At 40.3% G+C, this 20,287-nt stretch overlaps 1 protein-coding gene across 2 annotated transcripts; it reads left to right on the forward strand.

Moving 5' to 3' along the window:
- Window positions 1-914: 914 nt before the first annotated feature.
- lsm6 (LSM6 homolog, U6 small nuclear RNA and mRNA degradation associated) lies at window positions 915-19,837 on the forward strand. 2 transcript variants are annotated; one of them, XM_048545672.2, is made up of 4 exons: window positions 915-1,060; window positions 10,006-10,116; window positions 12,585-12,698; window positions 15,544-16,005. In XM_048545672.2, the coding sequence occupies exons 2-4, from the start codon at window positions 10,023-10,025 to the stop codon at window positions 15,576-15,578; spliced, it is 243 nt and encodes an 80-aa protein (XP_048401629.1). In that variant the 5' UTR covers window positions 915-1,060; window positions 10,006-10,022; the 3' UTR covers window positions 15,579-16,005. The 2 variants fall into 2 exon arrangements, with proteins under 2 accessions (XP_048401629.1, XP_048401592.1); XM_048545635.2 differs by lacking the exons at window positions 915-1,060; window positions 15,544-16,005 and adding an exon at window positions 16,584-19,837 and having other exon boundaries at window positions 9,983-10,116.
- Window positions 19,838-20,287: the final 450 nt, after the last annotated feature.

A 20,287-nucleotide genomic window follows, 5' to 3' on the forward strand; every position in this document is an offset into this window, starting at 1 on the left:
ATTCGCCAACTTTAAGTCGTCATTGGACAAGCATATGGACGTACATGGAATAGTGTAGGTTAGATGGGCTTCAGATTGGTATGGCAGGTTGGCACAACATCGAGGGCCGAAGGGCCTGTACTGTGCTGTAATGTTCTATGTTCTATAGCCTTTACTGCTGTAGGGGCAAAGATTTGATTGATTTTCCTCCTCAGCTCTGTTCTAAATAGACATGCCTTATTCTAAGATAACCTGTGTGAAGCTGGATGAACACAACAGGCCAAGCAGCATCGGAGGAGCAGGAAAGAGGAATGCTTTATCCTATGCTCTTCCTAAATGCTCCATGTCATGAAATTTTCTCTCGGATTCTATCCAGCCGAGCCCCCTAAGAATCTTATACATTTGGATAAGCACGCGAACAGGAAAGGTTTGGAGGGACATGGGCTAGGAGCAGACAAGTGGGACAAGTTTAGTTTGGGATCACGTTTAGCATAGACTGCTTGGACCGAAGGGTCTATTTCCGTGCCATATAACTATAAGATTACTTTTCACTCATCTCCAATTAGTTTGAGGGATAACGACTTTGAATCAATTTCTAGTTCCTTGGAAAATCCAATTCATGGTGTATTAAGATGTGTATTATTAAACTTGAGGTTATTTTACTGGTCAGTGTTTACCGAATTCTGGAAATACATAGATCTGTCTATTTCCAGCGTCTTTTTTTAAAAGATTTCCAACATTTTCGTTGTTCCTCGCCATTAAAGACCAGGCAGAGACGACGTCACTGCTTCAAGTTTCAAATTGTATCGAAATATTCCCAACAACAAAAAAAGTCATTAATACTAATTTCTACTAAATCGTGTTTTTGAACACAACGTAGCATCATTACACGGAACAATTCCGGTATCTACATAACTCGACTTCCGCCGAGGTATTAAGCTTCCGTCGCGCGTTGGTTGGATTTTGTGGAGTCGGGAGCGGAAGGATTCGGAAAGCTCCGACCACCGTTCAAATTGGTTGGTAGAACGTGAAGGAGTTTGGAATCGTCCGGGCTATTTTCAAATCAAGCACAGAGTGAACGGTAACTGCCGTTAGAGTTCCGCGCTAGCCAATGGGCAGCACGAGCTCCGCCTCGTTTTGTCTAGCGTTGTGGCCAGTGTGACTTGCTAAGTTTCTCCGCTTTATTTTTTGGCCTTGAGGCCTGCTGCGGCGAGCTGTGAATTTCCGAGTGCTTATCTTACGCTTGTATGCGAGCTGTTGCTGGAGCCTGGTGAGCTTAGTCGTCTTTCTTTTTGCATACATTCGTCCTCTGCCCACTGGTACAGAAAGACAGATCTCCATGCGTGATCGAACGTGTGAGGATTTTACTGATATTTTGTACAGAAGTGTAAGGCACTGTCGTTCAGCTGTTCTCTGTCGGCGTTTATGCTCCCACATGCACCTCCTCCTAGCCCAACCTTCTCTTCTCCGGACATACTTCTTAACTTCTTCATATAATCTAGTTGAAAATGCATTTATATTTGCTTTAGCAATTCGCTGTGGCAGCGATAGTTCATATTCTAACCAAAGTAGCGAAGTTTTTTGTACATAACCCTAATTACATTTATTAGTGATTATCTTGATCCCTGTCTTTTTGTCATCATCCATAGTGAAAATATTTTCTCAAAATCTATCCATTAATTTCCTTTATTTTAAAGCCTCATCAGATTATCTCTTCGCCTTCTGTTTTCATTGGAGCAGGAGTAGGCCATTCAGCCCCTTAAGCCTGTACCATCATTCAATGAGATTATGGCTGATCAACTGGCTAATTCCAGGTTCCTATCTTTGGCTGAAAACTGTTAATATCTTTGCTTAAGAAAAAAATTATCTATCCCAAATTAACAACTAATCCAGCACCCAACTGCTTGTTCTGGAAGAGAATTTAAAACATTTATCACTGTGTGGAGAAGTGCTTCCTAACATTTCACCTCAGCAGTCTGGCCCTAATTATCAGGCTGTGTCTCTAGTTCTAGAATCAACAACCAATGAGTAGTTGTTCCAGAGAACCCTATTTGACCTTACCGGATAAGTAAACCTTACCAATTCAGGTGACCTCTGAGATTTTTCTTTTGCACCTTCAACAGCATGTCTGAAAACCTTCTATAATGTGGACACAACAACTCTGCTGCAGAGTATGTTGGAGTAGTATTATATTGGTGAATGAGATGAGCTTACCGTACATTGGGGAAACCAAGCGGAGGCTTGGGGACCGCTTTGCAGAACACCTCCGCTCGGTTTGCAATAAACAACTGCACCTCCCAGTCGCAAACCATTTCCACTCCCCCTCCCATTCTTTAGATGACATGTCCATCATGGGCCTCCTGCAGTGACACAATGATGCCACCCGAAGGTTGCAGGAACAGCAACTCATATTCTGCTTGGGAACCCTGCAGCCCAATGGTATCAATGTGGACTTCACCAGCTTCAAAATCTCCCCTTCCCCCACCGCATCCCAAAACCAGCCCAGTTCGTCCCCTCCCCCCACTGCACCACACAACCAGCCCAGCTCTTCCCCTCCACCCACTGCATCCCAAAACCAGTCCAACCTGTCTCTGCCTCCCTAACCTGTTCTTCCTCTCACCCATCCCTTCCTCCCACCCCAAGCCGCACCTCCATCTCCTACCTACTAACCTCATCCCACCTCCTTGACCTGTCCGTCTTCCCTGGACTGACCTGTCTCCTCTCCACCTATCTTCTTTTCTCTCCATCTTCGGTCTGCCTCCCCCCTCTCCCTATTTATTCCAGAACCCTCACCCCATCCCCCTCTCTGATGAAGGGTCTAGGCCCGAAACGTCAGCTTTTGTGCTCCTGAGATGCTGCTGGACCTGCTGTGTTCATCCAGCCTCACATTTCATTATCTTGGATTCTCCAGCATCTGCAGTTCCCATTATTACTGCTTGTTCACTTTTCTTTTCTTGGATTTAAGTAAATAACAAAAGAAATACGAGCAGGAAAAGGGCCATGACCCATTTCACCTGCTTTGCAAATACAGCAGATATGTCACCTAAGCTCTTTACTCTCCTAGAGTTCAAAAATCTGTCAATCCATGTCATCCATACATGCAGTGAGTATCCACAGTGCCGCAGGGCAGCAAATTGCAACAATTCCTAACCTAAATGAAGGATTGCGTCTCATCCCACTCTTAAGTGGTTTACCCCTTATTCTGCATTAATAAATGTGGAGCTGGGAAACCACAGCAGGTCAGACAGCATCGAGGAACAGGGAAGTCCCCTTATTCTGATGTTAAACTCTTTAGCTGTAGATTCGCAGGGCAGAGGGAGCAACCTCTCTATGCTTGGTCTAACAAGGGCCCTCAGAATATTTTATATTTCAATGAGAATTTTCTCCTTTCGGAAGAAGTGAAGAATTATCATTAGCCTAAACTTCAAAGACTATTTGTTCAACTTATTCTACCCCTCGACCCAAGGAATAATGTAATAAATATTTGCTGCATGCCTCCAAGACAAATATATCTATTTTTAACTAAGAAGAAAATCTGTGCAGTGTGCTCTCAGTGCCTCGCCAAAGCTCCGTCTGATTTCAGCGAGACTTCTTTGTTCTTGTCCTCTGTGCGTTTTGCTTCCAGTAGGATATCGTTACCTTTTGTGGCAGTGCTTATTTCATCCCTCACAACATAACTGGAACTGGTTAACATGGAATTGAAAGATCCATTAGACATTTATTCCAGATCACAAATATGTTACAAATATTCCATTCATGTGCGCATCCAATGCCTGGGTAGACATTACTATTCAGTTACAAACAACAGTATCATGCTTCAGGTGGTCCCATATAAGATGGAATCTGAGACCTTTCTACTCTCAGCTCACATGTTATGAGACAGCCTGTGAAATTGTGAGCAGTAAATGGCAGAATCCTTAGCAATATTTGTGATAAAGAGGGATCTTGAAGTGCAAGTGCAAGAGCTCCCTGAAAGTGGCAATGCAAGTGGTGAAGAAGGCACGGAGCATGCTTGCCTTCAATGGTTGGAGTATTGAGTATGGAATTTGGCAAGTCATGTACAACTGCATAAAACTTTAGGCCATGTTTGGAGTATTCTGTGCAGTTCTGGTTGCCACACTATAGGAAGGGTGTGAAGGCTTTGCAGAGGGTGCAAAAGAGGCTTACCAGGACGTAGCCTGGTTTGGAGTGTATTAGCTATAAGGACAGATTGGACAAACTTGGATTTTGCTAGAGCGTTGGAGGCTGAGAGGCAAGTTGATTGCATTATATAAAATTATGACAGGAAGTCTGAATCTTATTTCCCAGGGTCATAATGTCAAAGACTAAGTGGCATAGGTTTAAGGTGAGAGTGGAAAGGTTAAAGAAGATGTGCGGAGAAAGATTTTTACACAGAGGTATATGGAACATGCTGCCAGGAGAGGTGGTAGAAGCAGATACAATAGCAACGTTTAAGAGGCATTTAGACAGACACATGAATAAGCAGAGAATAGAGCTATGATCCACGTGCAGGGAGATGGGATTAGTTGAGAATGGCATCATGGTTGGTGCTGACATGGTGGACTGTAGGGCCGGTTCCTGCGCTGTACTGTGTTCTAATTGCTTAGTGTACTTGCATGTTCCTTGTATGTGTACACTTGTCTCTGAACATCGACACTTAAAAGGTTCCCACTATCTTAAAAAGTATTCTGATCTTCTATTCTTCTGAACAAAGTGAATAACCTCTCAATAATAAGAACAGGAGTGACCATCAGTCCTTCAAGCCTATTCTGCCATTCGATATATTCACGGTTGAGCATTCAACTTAGTGTCCTGTTCCCAATTTCTCCCTGCACCCTTTCGGCCCAGTAACTCTCTCTGACTCCATCTTGGAAACATTCAGTGTTTTGGCCTCAACTGCTTTCTGTGGCAGAGAATTCCACAAGTTCACAACTGTCTTGGTAACGAAATTCCTCCTTATCTCAGTACTACAAGGTCTTTCTATGACCCCTGAGTCTGTACTCCATGGTCATTGAGAACATCCTTCCTCCATCTACCCTGTCTAGTCATGTTAGAATTTCATAGGTTTCTATAAGACCCCCTCATTCTTTTAAACTCCAGTGAATATAGTCTTAACTGATACAGTCTCCTGTACATGAGCTGTGCTATCCCAGGAATCCGTCTGATAAACCTTCTTTGTATTTGCTCAATAGCAAGGACAAGCCTTCTCAGATAAGGAGACTAAAACTGCTCCAAGTGTGATCTTGCCAATCCCCAGTACAGTTGCAGCAAAACATCCCAATGCCTGTACTTGGATCCTCTCCCTATGAAAGCTAGTGTCCCATTTGCTGCCCATGCCATCTGCTGCCCCTGCATGTTTACTTTTGGCAACCAGTGTAGGAAGACATCAAGATTTGTTGGATCTCTCCCTTTCCCAATGTATTGCCAAGCAGGTAATAATCTGCATTCTGTTCTTTTGTTTACCAAAGTGACTAACGTCATTTTTCTACATAATGCTTCTCTGGCCGTGACTTTACTCGTTCACTTCAATTGTCCTAATCACGTTGAAGCTTCTCTGCTCACAGGTTGCCTTCCCAGCCATCTTTATGTCCTCTGCAGACTTGGAGATATGATACACAGTTTGCTCCTCCAAAACCATTAATATATATTGTGAATAGTTGAGATACAAACACTGATCCCAGTAGGCATTGGTGCCACTCAGAAAAATTTAATTCCTATTCCTTGTTTCCTGTCTGCCAGTCAGTGCTCAATCTATTTCAGTACACAACCTCAGATCTCATGCACTTTGATTTTACATATTCATGTCTTTTGTGTGGAACCTTGTCAAAAACAATCTAAAAATCCAAGTAAACCCCTTCCAATGGCTCCTCCTCATCCACTCTAGTTAAATCTTCAAAACGTTCCAGCAGATTTGTCACGCACATCTTCCCCTTCATGAAACTGTGCTGACTCTGTCCTCCTTGTCACTTCCAAATGCTGTGCTATTACATCTTTTACAATGGATTCTAATGTTTTTCCCACTACTGATGTCAAGCTAAATGATCTAGAATGTGTGTTTTCTCTGTGCCTCCCTTCTTTAAAATGTGGGTTTCATTAGCTATCCTCTAATCTGTAGGCCAAGCAGCATCTCAGGAGCTCTCTGATGAAGGATCTAGGCCCGAAACGTCAGCTTTTTTGCTTCTGAGACGCTGCTTGGTCTGTTGTGTTCATCCAGCTTCACACTTTGTTATCTTGGACTCTCCAGCATCTGCAGTCCCCATTATCTCTAATCTGTAGGAACTGTTCCAGAGTCTGTAGAATGTTGGAAGATGCACATCTGCTATTTCTGGGGCAACTTCCTTAGTATTCTGGTATGAAGGTTATCAGCCTCCGGGCAGCCACTCCCCGCCCTCACATCCACCCCATATTTGGAATGTTTGTGTTTTCCTTTTCAAAGACAGAACTAAAGTATGTATTTGATTGGTCTGTTTTTTTGTTCCCTTTTTATAAATTCCCTTTGTCAGTCCCTATGTCTCCCTGTATTAGAATTTAAACTCTCTCAATCCTCAGATCTGCTGGGTTTTTTATTTGGCCAATTTGCATGCCTCCCTTTTTGGATTTAATACTAACTCTAATTTCTCCTCTTAGTCAGAAGACATTTCCTGTTTTGTTTTTATACCAGACTGGGATAAATAATCTTTACAGTTCATCCATGAGCTCTTGAAATTTTTGCCATCACCTGCCTGTCATTATCCCTTTTAAATAATAATCCCCAATTTGTCATAGCTAGATCACATCTCATGCCAACATAATTTCCTTAATGAGCTGGGCATTAATAACAACTCCCCTAAATGCAGTACAACATCAAAGTATTGGCCTATTTAATGTGTTAAGGAGACTGGTATGGGGCTAGAACCTGTCATTTTCTGATTGAAGTGAAAGTGCAGTTGCAAAATTGTCGAATTGTATAGTGCAGAAGTCCTTTGACCCATCAGATGTGCATCTACCCATGAGAAGGACCTGACCTTCATTCTGATTCCAATTATCAGCACTTGGCTCATAGCCTTGAATGCAGTAATGTTCCAAGAACATATCTAGGTACTTTTTAAAGGATGTGAGACAATTTGCCTCTGCCAACCTGCTTGGCAGCACATTCCAGACCACCGTCATTCCCTGGGTTTAAAAAAACGAGGTTTTCCTTCCATCTCCTGTAGCCTCTTGCCCCTTACCTTGAACCTGTGCGTCCTCTCGGCTAACCGTTTAACTGAGTGCAACAGCTGCTCCTTATCCATTCTGTCCATGCCCCTTAGTTTTGTACACTTCAGTCAGAAGACCCCTCAATCTTACGCCCCAATTAAAAAAAACCAAGCCTATCCAGCCTTTCCTCAAACTTAAATTTCCCATCCCAGGCAGCATCCTGGTGAATCTCTGCTGCGCACTCTCCAGTTCCTATAACGTGGTGACCAGAACTGCATGCAATGTTCTACCTGTGTCTCACCAAAGTTCTTTACAACTCCAACATGACTTCCTTGCTTTTGTATTTTATGCCTCGATTGATAAAGGCAAGTGTCCTGTATGTCTTTTTCGCCACTTTACAGACATGTCCTTGGGTCTTCAGTGGATAAATACTCCAAGGTCCCTTTGTCCACAGAACTTCCTGGTGTCATTCTGATGATTGAATACTTCTTTGTCAGATTACACCTTTCAGATCGTATTAACTCATGCTTTTCATGGTTAAGTTCCACCTGCCATTTATCTGCCCATTTGAGTATCCTGTTTATATGCTTTTATCACTCAAGACACTCAAGCTCACTGTTAGGCATCTGACCCATCTTTGAATTTTCCGCAAACTTACTAAACCAAACCCCCGCACAATCATCTAGTCATTTATGTAAACGGCAAATAAAAGAGGACCCAGCACACCTGCCTGTGGTATGCCATTGGTTACTGACTTCGATTCACTAAAGCAGCCTTCTACATTCACCCTCTGTCTGTCGCAACTGAGTAAAGTTTTAATCCACTTTATCAGATTACCCTGTATCCTGTGTGCATTTGCCTTCATGATAGGTCTCCCGTGTGGGACCTTGTCAAAGGCTTTGCTGAAATCCATATAAACTGCAGCAACTGCACCACCCTTTTCTATACACTGGTCACCACATCAAAAAATTCAATCAAATTTGTTAGCATGATCTCCCTCTGCCAAAGCTATGCTGACCATCTCTGATCAAACCTTTCCTCTCCAAGTGGAGGTAGATGCTCTCCTTCAGGGTTCTTTGGCTTATTTCTGCAACCTTCCTTAAATATCAGAACCACGTTAGTCCTCTGGTACCTCACCTGGAGCCAGAGAGGAATTAAAAATTTGGGTCAGTGGCATTGCAATCTCCTCCTTGTCCTCCTACAACAGCCAAGGACACAATTTCATTTTTTCCTTTATTCATTCATGGGATGAGGGTGTGGCTGGCTTGGCAGCATTTATTGCCCATCCCTAATTGCCAAGAGGGCAATTAAAAGTCAACCACATTGCTACAGACCTGGAGTCACATGTAGGCCAGACTAGCTAATGAAGGTGGTTTCCTTCTCTAGAGGACATTAGTGAACCAGATGGGTTTTTCCAACAATGACATTTGATCCATGGTCATCATTAGACTCTTAATTCCAGATACTTATTAAATTCAAATGCTACCATTGGCCATGGTGGAATTCAAATCCAGGTCCCCAGAACATTATCTGGGTCTCTGGATTAACAGTCCAGCGATAATACCAGTAGGCCTTTTTGTTTGGACCCAGAGATTTGTTCATCTTTAAGCCTGCCAGCACCTCCAAAACCTTGTCCTTCCCTATGGCAATTTGCTCAAGCACCTCGCAGTCTCTTTCCCCCAGGGTTCTATATCTTCATCTTCATTTTCTTAAGTGAAGATAGATGATATTGGGTCACGACTTTACCTTTGTCCTCTGGCCCCAGCCACAAATTGCCCACTTGTTCCCTAATGGGGCCTGCTCTCACCGTGGTTACACTCTTTCCCCCTTGATGTATTTATACTTGTAGAATATCTCTTGGTGTTTTCCCTACTTTTACCATATCCCCTTTTGCTTTCCTAATTGCCATTAATCTCCATTAATGCCTCTGCTTGTGCCTGCCTCTTTTCTCCCTTCTTATCGTATCCTGAATATCTCTGATCATCCATGGTTCTCTGGGCTTGTTATTCTTTCCCGTATCCCTGGAGGGAACATGTTAGGCTTGTACCCTCTCCATTTACTTTTTGAATGTTCCCCACTGTTCTTCTGTAGTTTTCCTCACTAGTCTACCAGATCCTAATGTATTTTACTAAAATCTGCCCTTTGCCTCCATCCAAAACTCTTTTTTTCTTGCAAGTTACCTATTTCTTTTTCTATATTCAGCTTAAATTATACCATGTTGTGATTGCTATCACTAAAATGCTCCCTCACCACCACCAGAATTGGGACCAGGACCCTCTGTATATTGGCCTAAAAGGTTCTCCTGTACATATTTCAAGAAATTCACTCAATCCAAGCACTTAACATTATGTCTATCCCAGGTAATGTTGGGAAAGTTGAAATCACATGTTATAATTATCCTTAGTTGTTATTTTTACACACATCAACAAATGGTGCAAAAATTTGCTCCTCAATTTCCTGTCAGCTCTCTGGGAGTCTACAATAAACACTTAGCAATCCAGCTGTCCCTTTTTTATTCCTAAACTCTACCTACAAAACTTCATCCACAATTTAAATAACAAATTATATTGAAGTTCTCTTTCTTTCCTGGAAGTATCCAGCTTTTACTCTGCAATTAATTTAAATTACTAAATTTAAATTGATGCTTTTGGAGATAAAGAAAGAATTTTCTGCTAATACTAGCCACTGCCTTTTTGCTTGTCATTCACTCATCCTCTTTCTCACTAGTGCTCTCAACTGATGATAACAGTTTGTTATAATTGTAGAAGCCCATGTCAGTTCTTTGCAAAGTTGGTTCTGAATTATGTGTGCTTGTATTGTCATTTAGGAAATGTTTCTGTTCTGATGCAGGCTGAAGGATTAAAAAAATGAGCCTGCGAAAGCAAACACCAAGTGATTTTCTAAAACAGATCATCGGGAGACCAGTGGTAGTCAAACTGAACTCGGGCGTGGATTATCGAGGTACGGTAAGCCCTCACTTAAAATTGTATTTGAATTCCTGAAAATTTCAACTTCAAGTGAAATAACTGAGTGAACCATGAGTTGCCATAGGGATCAGGTTTAAAACTACTGTTGGGACCTTTTGGACATTCGTTCCTGGACAAACCAAATGAACAAGTCAAAATAGCATTTTTCACATGTGCAACACTGCATTCCTATTGAAATAATTTGCAAAACAGAACAAGTCATTTGAAATGTTAAAGAAATTCTATATAAATTGAAGAGGGCTATGCAATAAGAGCCAGACGTGAGAATACATGTGGTTGGATAGCTGCTTCAAAAGCCAGCACCAAAGTGATAGGCCGAATAACTTTCTTTTGTGGTGTAAAATTTTGATTAGTCCATGATTCAAGAGAAGTTAAAGGAAGGTCCCTAATCCTAGTCCACTATCCCTTAATCTAACTTCCTCAGGTAGTCTTATTGTATTTTCTTCTGTAAGCTTCTGGAACCTTTTCCCCTTCCCACCTCGTATAGTGCTTCCAGTCTTACAGTGAAGTGCATTTTTAAAAAAAATCACAGAATGCTGTATTTTCATTTTTGCATTTTTTAATCTCCTCCATATTTAGTGTGTAGTTGCCCTGATGATTTTCTTTCTGTCATTATTAGCTCTTAGGACAAAACATTTAATCCTGTACCATGGATATAAGCCCTACAGTCCCTTCAAATGAATTTCCAGTCTTCTTTGCCTGAATTTCAATAGATTGTCATAATATAAAAATTCACTTGTAACCTAATTCACAGCTATGATGTTCAACTTCAGTGTTGCACGTTTCTGTTGGCAAGTGCGTTCACAAACTTGGTAAAATCAGAAGTCATGCCGTAAATTGATTAGGGAAACAGGCCTTGAAGAATAAATATCTTTAAAACAAAACAATGCGAAACAAAACCACTTAAAGTGAGGACTTACTGTATTGGAATCGTCCCCCTCAGCTGCTTAAACGCTAGTTTAAAAAAGACCGGGTCACAAAATCACCGAAGACTTTTTGGCAAAGAAGGAGGCCTTCTATCTGCACTGTTAAATGAGCATCATTACCCAGAGCTGATTTCCTGCTTTCCCCCCAAGCCCTTGCATATAATTTCAGCTGGTGAGTTCATGAATGCCTCAATGGAACCTAATTCCACCACAATTCTAGGCAGTAAATTCCATACCCTAACTGAAGGAAGGTAATTTTCCTCACTTCACCCTTGCTTACTTTGCACTCTAGATCACTTCATATCTATGTTCTTGAAACAAATAAGAACAGTTTCTCGCTGTCACTCTCCTGTCTAGCCCTTACATGATCTTGAAAACCTCTATCAGATCTACGCTTAGCCTTTTACAAATCGCTTCAGCAATTTGTTCAATGTGTTCACATCTTTCCGATAACATGGCACCCACAACTGTACCCAGTACTCTAGCAGAGGTCTAACAAGTGTCTATATAAGTTCAGCATCACCTCCTTGCTCTTGCACTCCACTAATTAATCTGTGGCTACTGTATGCTTTATTTATTGCTCTCCCTTTATCTGTCCTGCCACTTTCAAAGATCTGTGCACATACACACCCAGGTCCCTATGCTCTTGCATCCTCCATAGTGTGCCTACTATTTAATATTGGCTTTCAATGTTCTTCCTACCAAAGTGTTTCAACCTGCACTTCTCTGCATTGAAATGCATCTACTGCCCATGTGCCCACTCCACCAACCTTTTCCGCACTATATATCTTTTGCAAGCTTTGAAATTGCCCCTGCACATCAAGATCCAGATAATTAATATCTATCAGGAGAAGCAAGGGCCCCAATACTGACCCCTGGGGATCTCCTCTTAAAAACCTTTGCCCAGTCTAAAAATATATTACTCTATTCATTTTGCTAGTGACCCTTTTATAACATGAGCTATAACTTTCCTCACAGGTCTGTGTTGTGGCACTGTACCAAACACCTTTTCAATATCCGTGTGCACCACCTCAACAATGTTATCTTCTTCAAGCATTTTTGTTTCCTGTTCAGAAAGCTCCAAGTTAGTTTAACACCATTTTCCACTTTAGGAAGAATCAGTGTGGATTTCTAATCAACCCGCCATTTTCCATGTGTTTATTAATTCTATCCTGAATAATTGTCTCAAAACTTCCCCAATGCTGAAATTAACCTGATTAGTCTGTAATGATTGGCTTATCCTTGGCATCTCCTCCAAGACCAGGGGAGACTGAAAGATTGTGGCCAGTACCCCTGCAATTTCCACGCTCATTATATAAATGATGAAAAGTAATGGACCCAACGTTGACCCTTGTGGCACACCACTGGCCACAGGCCCCCAGTCTGAAAAGCAACTGTACATCACCACCCATGATCTTCTACCTTGGAGCCAGTTCTGCATCATTGCTATGTTACACCGAACATTCTAATAATGGGTTTTAATAAATTTTAATTACAGTTGTATCATTTTTGCCAGGTGTTTTGGCCTGTCTGGATGGTTATATGAATATAGCATTGGAACAAACAGAAGAATATGTAAATGGTCAACTTAAGAACAAGTATGGAGATGCATTTATTCGAGGCAACAATGGTAAATTCACTTCTTTCCTTTCTAAATAAAATTTGAAAGTTATGCTTTATAATGGACTGTAAAACTACAACTGTATATTGAGAAAGTTTTTGAAAAAAAGCATTCTTCCCAGGACTGATTAGTTGCTTGCATGACTCTTTTGTGCTTTCTGTCTGACACTGTTTCTTTCAGTATTTTGTTTCTGTATCATTTTCTGTCTCTTTCCTGAAGAAAACCATGCTGTTTGTTTTAAAACACACTAAATCCTTGATGCCCATGAGGAATAGAGCGTGGACCTCCCACAGATACCCAAAAAACATGAATACCATGGATATGCTAAGCCTTTCCTCTATGCAGCCAATACATGCCCAATGAAATAGAAGCATGCCCCATGTTGGAAAAGCATTGAAACATTTCAACAAATACAGTTAAACTTCTAAATATATGCATTACTTAAAAGGAAATTATATTACTGTAGTTAACAAAGCAATATTTTGTAGTAAAAATGCATAGGCAGTGCAGTACTCTATTCAATACTGGTACAGTATTAGATGAAATATGCAGGATCTTAGTTGATGTCTGACAGCATCAACTGTTGATGAGGAAATGGCGACTGGAAGCAAGACGGTAGCAAGGAAGAGGTATGCAGTTAAGGTTTCATCTGCTGGCTGTGCACTTGCTTGGCTTTTGTAAAGTGCATCGTATAGGAAGTTGTCATAACTTCTTTAATTCATTATTAATCTCTGCTTAAGGAACCAAAGCATTTGCTAGATCCTCTTTGACTCAAATGCTGTGCCCGAGAAGGATCATGTTTAAACAATATAGACAGTAGGAACTGCCGATGCTGGAGAATTTGAAATAACAAGGTGTAGAGCTGGATGAACACAGCAGGCCAGGCAGCATCAGAGGAGCAGGAAAGCTGATGTTTCAGGCTTGGACCCTTCAGAAAATTTTCTGATGAAGGGTCCAGACCTGAAACATCAGCGTTCCTGCTGTGTTCATCCAGCTCCATACCTTATTGTCTCGTATTTAAACAATTTATCTGTCAGTGCTTTTGATCATCTCACTAAAACATCTAATTCCTCCTCCTATTAATCTGAACATGCTCTAGAACCTCACCATCCCAACTGAAATCTCCAGTTACAACGTCTTTCTGTTTTGTGAATACAGATGAGAAACATTCCTTTAAGACCTCACCTGCATGCTCTGGCTCCATGCTCAGAATGCCCCTTTGGTTCCCAAAAGGCCCCACTCTATCCCTGGTAATCTGGTTGTTTTAATATACTTACAAAATACCTAGGAGTTTTCCTTAATTGTATCTGCCGAAGAACCCCTATACACACTATTCTCCTGAAGGGACTTTCTGTTTTCAATGCTCTGTACCTAACGCATACTTCCATCCTTTTCTTTATCAAACTCTCTGTCCCATGCCATCCTCCACTACCTTCGCTTTTGGGGGAACACGTGGGCCCTGAGTTCTCAGTATAGTTCTGACTCCCACTTTTTCCAACTGAAGAATTATCTGCGTAGCTGCTCCCATTTTATATTTTCCACATCCTGTCTAATGATATTAAAATTGCCCTTTGCTCACTTTAGACACTTAATTTCTATATTATCCTTTATCCTTTTCTATGATGAAAATTTAGAGCTATAGTCACTTAAACAACTTGACCGGCTTCATTCCCTAGCACAAAAATCTCTCTTGTATGCACTTTAAAAGTTCCAACTCATCTCATCCTTTCATTCTAAAGCAATCCCAGTTAATATTAGTTAGTGGGTTCCAATCTTGAGTACATTTGTAAGTTGATTTGTACATAAGTCGGAACACTGCAGGATGATATAAAGTAGCCATTTGTAAGTACAGGAAACATTTTTATGTCACGTCTTTAAAATTACCATGTATGTGATTATGTTCATAAGTATGAGCGTTCTTAAATTAGGGACTCCCTGCATAGTGTTAGCACCACCACCCTATTTTTATATTTCATTCCCTTTGAAATTAAACCAAAATTCCATTTGCTATCTCTCTTGCCTGCTGAACTTGAACACCAGCTGTTGTAACTTATGCATGAGGGCTCTCAAATTACTCTTCTGTAGCTTTCTGTAATGTTTCTGCATTTAAATAACATGTAGCTCCTCTCTTTTTCTTGCCAAAGTGCATAACCTCAATTTTCCCATAATATATTCCAACAGTCAAACTGCCCATTCACTCAAACTATCTATATCTCTCTGTTTACTGAGTCCTTGTCACCAAAATATTTAAACAATGTAAAATCTTGACCACGAATTAAATTCACATCTTCTCACCCTACCTGTCCAATGTAATGTGCTGCTCCGATATTGGAGCACAAGAAGTAACTTGTTTTTCAAAATATCTAATAATACAAATGTTATTTGGAAGCTAAGAGATGGACAACAGGGATTTTTAAAAAATAAATGCGGTACTGTTCTGGCAGTTTAATTGGTCTGTTTCGTTTTCCAAAGTAACACTTGTTTAAAAATCTCCCTCAGAAATAGGAACAAAACCGGTCTTGACTCATGTCATGCTTGGTATGTTGGTGATGAAAGAAGTAACCAGCTTAATGAGCAACAAAGCGTGTAATTATTAAAATAGTATAATGAAAACAGTAAGTTTGATTAACTATTGCCAATTTATTGGAAACACTGCCACCAACAGTTTAGGAGAAAAGTGCACGATTATGTGCAAGATGGAACACGAAGGATTGCTTTAGCTTCTGAATTTTTGTTTCCTGTCACCTTGAATTATCAAATGTACTGGCCTCCATTTATTATATGTAGATTAATTTGTGTTTGTTCTGTTTATCTTAAACTAGAGAATCTTTACATTTTTCTTTTTTCCTTGCAGTGTTGTATATAAGCACACAGAAAAGGAGACTTTAGATGATGTGCACCAAAATGGCATGTTTTTTGATTTTAAAATGACAAAAAAGGGTTTATTTTTTAAACGAGGAAAATACATTCTAGTACAACATACAATAGTTCTTTTCAACTCTTGGCTATCCAAAATTCGTGTGATAGTTCTTCATAAATGAAAATGATTGATTTTACATTTTCTTGAAGCCTTTCTTTTGGTAATTTTTCAGAAATGGATGATGGCTGTTATGTAATATGTAAAACCTGAAGATTAATTAAGGCAAACACTGGCCTGTTTTGGTAATCCTGTGTATATTTAAAGCTAACTACTTGCTTAGGGAAGTGACCTAATTGCTGACAATGTTGTAAATAAAGGATTTGATGTATGTGCCTCACTTTGTTTACGTTTAATATCACTCCAAAAATAAATTACAAATACTTTTTCACCAAAGAACAGGGGAAGTGCATAAAAACTTCTGTTTGAAATTATTTGTGAAATCAATCCTGTATCCATGAATTTTTTGATTTTACTTTATGTAATGACAGTCTTTTCCCTAGGCTCTTTGAATCAATTAATAACAGCAGAGTTGTACAGAAGAGGTTCTTTCCCTTTGCGGAAGAGCCTAGGACCACAGGGCATGATCCCAGGTTAAGGGAACAAAGTCGAAGATGAGATTACTACTTCTGTGGAATTCTTTACCACAGAGGGCTGTAGAGGCTATGTTGTACGTTGAAGGCTGAAATCGACAAGATTTTTAATAGTAGGGGGATGAAGGGGTATGGGGAAAAGACAGGAAAATTTGAGCTGAAGATATTCTGATCAGCCATAATCTCACGGAAGGTGGAGCAGACTCAATGGCCTGAATCACATACTTTTACATCTTACCGTAATTCTTGATATTATGCAAAATATTGTAAGTGTAGATATTCTGCGTAAATACCAAAAGAACTGCAGGCACTGTAAATCAGAAACAAAAGTAGAAATTGTTGAAAAAACTCCACAGGTCTGTTAACTCTGATTTCTCTCCACAGATACTGCCAGACCTACTGAACTTTTCCAGCAGTTTCTGTAACTCAGCCAGAAAATCTTGCAGCACAGGGAGGCTATTTCACTGGTGTCTTTGCTGGTTCTTTGATCAAGCAATCAAATTAAACCTGGTCCCTTGCCCTTCCCTCATAGACCTGTATTTTTAAACTTTTTCAAGTGCATATTTAGTTCTACTTTGAAAGATATGTTTCTATTCTGAATTTTGAATTAGATATTAAGTTTTAAAATGGGCCAATTTTTTTTCTTAATCTTTGTGTTTATATATATAACCCTTTTTGTCCAGGATTGACAGTGCACTAGTGCCACATATTTGTTTAACGTATTTGAACTGTGGACTTTTTGCCACTTCCCATTCTGTGTTATAAATTTAGTCAGACCACTGAACAGAGACATGTTGCTTGCCTGAGGGGAGTGGACACCTGGTGTCCTTACTGTCGACTTTCCTTGCTCACCACCTACTGGTGCAAAGTTTTGGAGTGAGGACCCACAACCTTTTGTGCATAATAAATGGTGCGTTGGGAGTTTGATTACTTTCTCCATTAAACTATGAATAATGATAAATAAGGAGAACTGGTATTGCAGAGCTAGTAATTAGAGTTTTAGAAAAAAGTTAAATTTGATATCTTCCTGATTTTGCGTGGAAAAGTTCTTTACGCAGAGGGTAATGGGTGCCTGGAACGCGTTGCCAGCGGAGGTGGTAGACACAGACACATTAGCTTCTTTTAAGATATATTTGGACAGGTACATGGATGGGCAGGGATCAAATGGACACAGACCGTTAGAAAATAGATGACAGGTTAGACAGAGGATTTTAATGGGGCAGGCTTGGAGGGCCGAAGGGCATGTTCCTGTGCTGTAGGTTTCTTTGTTTCTATACGTCTGCTGTTTTCTCTTGGGCTTTTTAAAACTGCTAGTCACATTTTGAGGTGATGAGTGCTATTGAGTTTCACGGGTTCTGCTTTGAGTTTCACTTTTTTGTAACTTTTTTGCAATGTAGGAAGTACTTACATGATTATCGCATGTAATGCTGTTGTTTCATTCCTGTTTAACAATGTTAGACAACTCTGACCAGAACGTAATGAATTAACTTGCCCAGGTGTCCCACAATCCCAAAGTGGTCAAATCAGTGTGAACCCAATCCGATACCAATGCACAACGGTCCGAACTTTGTTTGGAACAAAGTTGCAGTAATCTTTAATACTAAACATGTTATCTCAAATCCTATTTGGCTCCCTAAAGTTACAATACTTCCTGAGTCTTGTATATTTTCGCAGTCGTGTTCCCTCTCTCTGGCTCTGCCTCTGGGTCTGCGGAGCTGCTTTCTTCCTCTGGATGGTCAGCTGGTCTCAGCCTGTTGCCATGCTGGTCTCCTTAGATACTTCAAACTGGGTCCCAAGAGTGAGGTCTGCAGGTGAACCTTCTTTCTTTCTTATACCTTTTTAAATGGTTTTCTAGAACTTTCTCTAGTTCTGGCCAGTCAGGGAAGTACAGTTAATAGTTTGAAACAGAGTCAGTCTTTTGGATGGCATGCTTCTATTTGTTTCTTTTATGTGGCAGGGCCCTCCTTTGTTTAGTGGAAACATTGGGATATGTCTGTACAGGGCAACCGCTGCCTTTTACATAATACTAATGTACTTAGCACCTGGCTGCTGTGTTGTACTGTGTTTGGTGTGTGACTTTTGTAATTTCAGCATGTTACTTGGCTAATGTAAGTTGCTCCCAGTCTTTTGCTGTTTGGCCTGGTGAGCAATCTATCAGCATTGTAGCTGGCTGCTAAAATACGGAAATAAATTGGCTTACTTTTCATAGGTCACACACTACTGTTACTATGCTGAGTTTTGAATCTTCACCTTTTGAGATGTTAGCTTCAACAATACATAAGAAAATGCAAATAGCGGCTACGTTATTATTTGTAAATTATATTTTTCTTCAAGTACATCAAGCTATGAGCGATGTGTTTGCAATGCCACTAAAGTAGAGAAAAGTTAATACTTTCATATTGGGTGAAGATCATGAGAACATACTAAATGTCACTTAAGCTGCTGGTACACTTGATACTTCAGTTAACATAGTTTATGGAGGGACATCAGATTTGCAATGTAAATGCTTTGTAGTACAGAACTTAAACATTGCTGAAGAAAGTTAGAAGTAGTAACTTTCTGTCTTGCACTCATCAGAACTCAGGCAAGAAATGTTTCCTTTTCAAAGGTGCAGTGTAAATTCCTTTTGCGTATGTAAGACTGGGTTCTAAATATTTATGTATGGAGCTTCTAGCACACGCAAATGGATCATATGAACCTAGCTGATGATTTTAAATTGGCTTCTAGTCTGTCTCTTGGCACAGCGCAGGTTATTTATAAATGATGTCCAGTAACAGAATCACAACTAATGGTGGATATTTTCTGAGGTTTCAAGCTCATGTTTGAGGTTTAGCAGCATGCTGCCTATTGTGAAGGTTAATGGGACATGTTTGCAGTCTTCTAGTCATTGGGTGTGCCTGGAATCACACTGGCATTGAAACCCCTATCATACTACTGTTTTGTGTGGTATGCAAGACATTGGCTTGATGACAGCATCCCTGTTAGTGGAGAACGTCACTCAAATTTACTGTATACTTGTAGTGTGAGACGGCTAGCTTCACCTGTCCAAATTTTTTGGTAGTGCTCACAATTTCGTCATCCAATCTGATACCAATTTAAGCATCCTACCCAGTTTACAGCATAAGAATGGTTATTTCAGCTCTTGTAACCTTTATACCCACCTAAGCCTGCTTGATACTTAAACTCATCTACTTTCCATCTTGTTGCTATCCTATATTGCAGTTATAAACAGGGTAATAAATACCATGAAAATTGAAATTAAAAGACCCGATGACTTATAACTGGAAATCTGCTGGTTCTGATTGTTTGTTAGTTTGCTATGGTATCCCACTGGCATCAGTAACAGGACCTCAGCCATTCTCCATGTTTAATATAATGAATGAAGAAATCAAGGACCATACATCTTGTTTACTGTGCCATCTAACAAATGTCAATAATGTCGTTAGGAGCAGAAAGTTGTAAATAGACATTGACAAATGAGCAGGCAGAATTGATAATATGAAGTTTCACTGTGGGGAAAATGTGAGGTAATTCTGCTTCCTGTTATTTTATAATTTTAAATGGAAAAAAGGATTTTAAAAAAATGGAATCAGAGATAATGGGAACTGCAGATGCTGGAGAATCCAAGATAACAAAGTGTGGAGCTGGATGAACACAGCAGGCCAAGCAGCATCTCAGGAGCGCACAAGCTGACGTTTCGGGCCTAACCCTTCATCAGAGAGGGGGATGGGGAGAGGGTTCTGGAATAACCAGAACCCTCTCCCCATCCCCCTCTCTGATGAAGGGTCTAGGCCCGAAACGTCAGCTTTTGTGCTCCTGAGATGCTGCTTGGCCTGCTGTGTTCATCCAGCCCCACACTTTGTTATCTTTAAAAAAATGGAATTCTATTTTCAGTAGCAAATTTTTGTACTTACATTTTTGTTATTAAACATTTCAGATTTGACTCACTATTATGTTGTCCATGTTTTGCATGCTGATGTTTCCCTGAGCTTAGTTAAAGAACACTGATAATGAAACAGTCACTCAAACTTGTGCTTTGAGATTTAGATATAAAGTAATCGAGCCAAGGTTTGGGCTTTTTTTCTATA

This window comes from Stegostoma tigrinum, chromosome 1 (assembly GCF_030684315.1).
Source record: "Stegostoma tigrinum isolate sSteTig4 chromosome 1, sSteTig4.hap1, whole genome shotgun sequence".
NCBI lineage: Eukaryota > Metazoa > Chordata > Chondrichthyes > Orectolobiformes > Stegostomatidae > Stegostoma > Stegostoma tigrinum.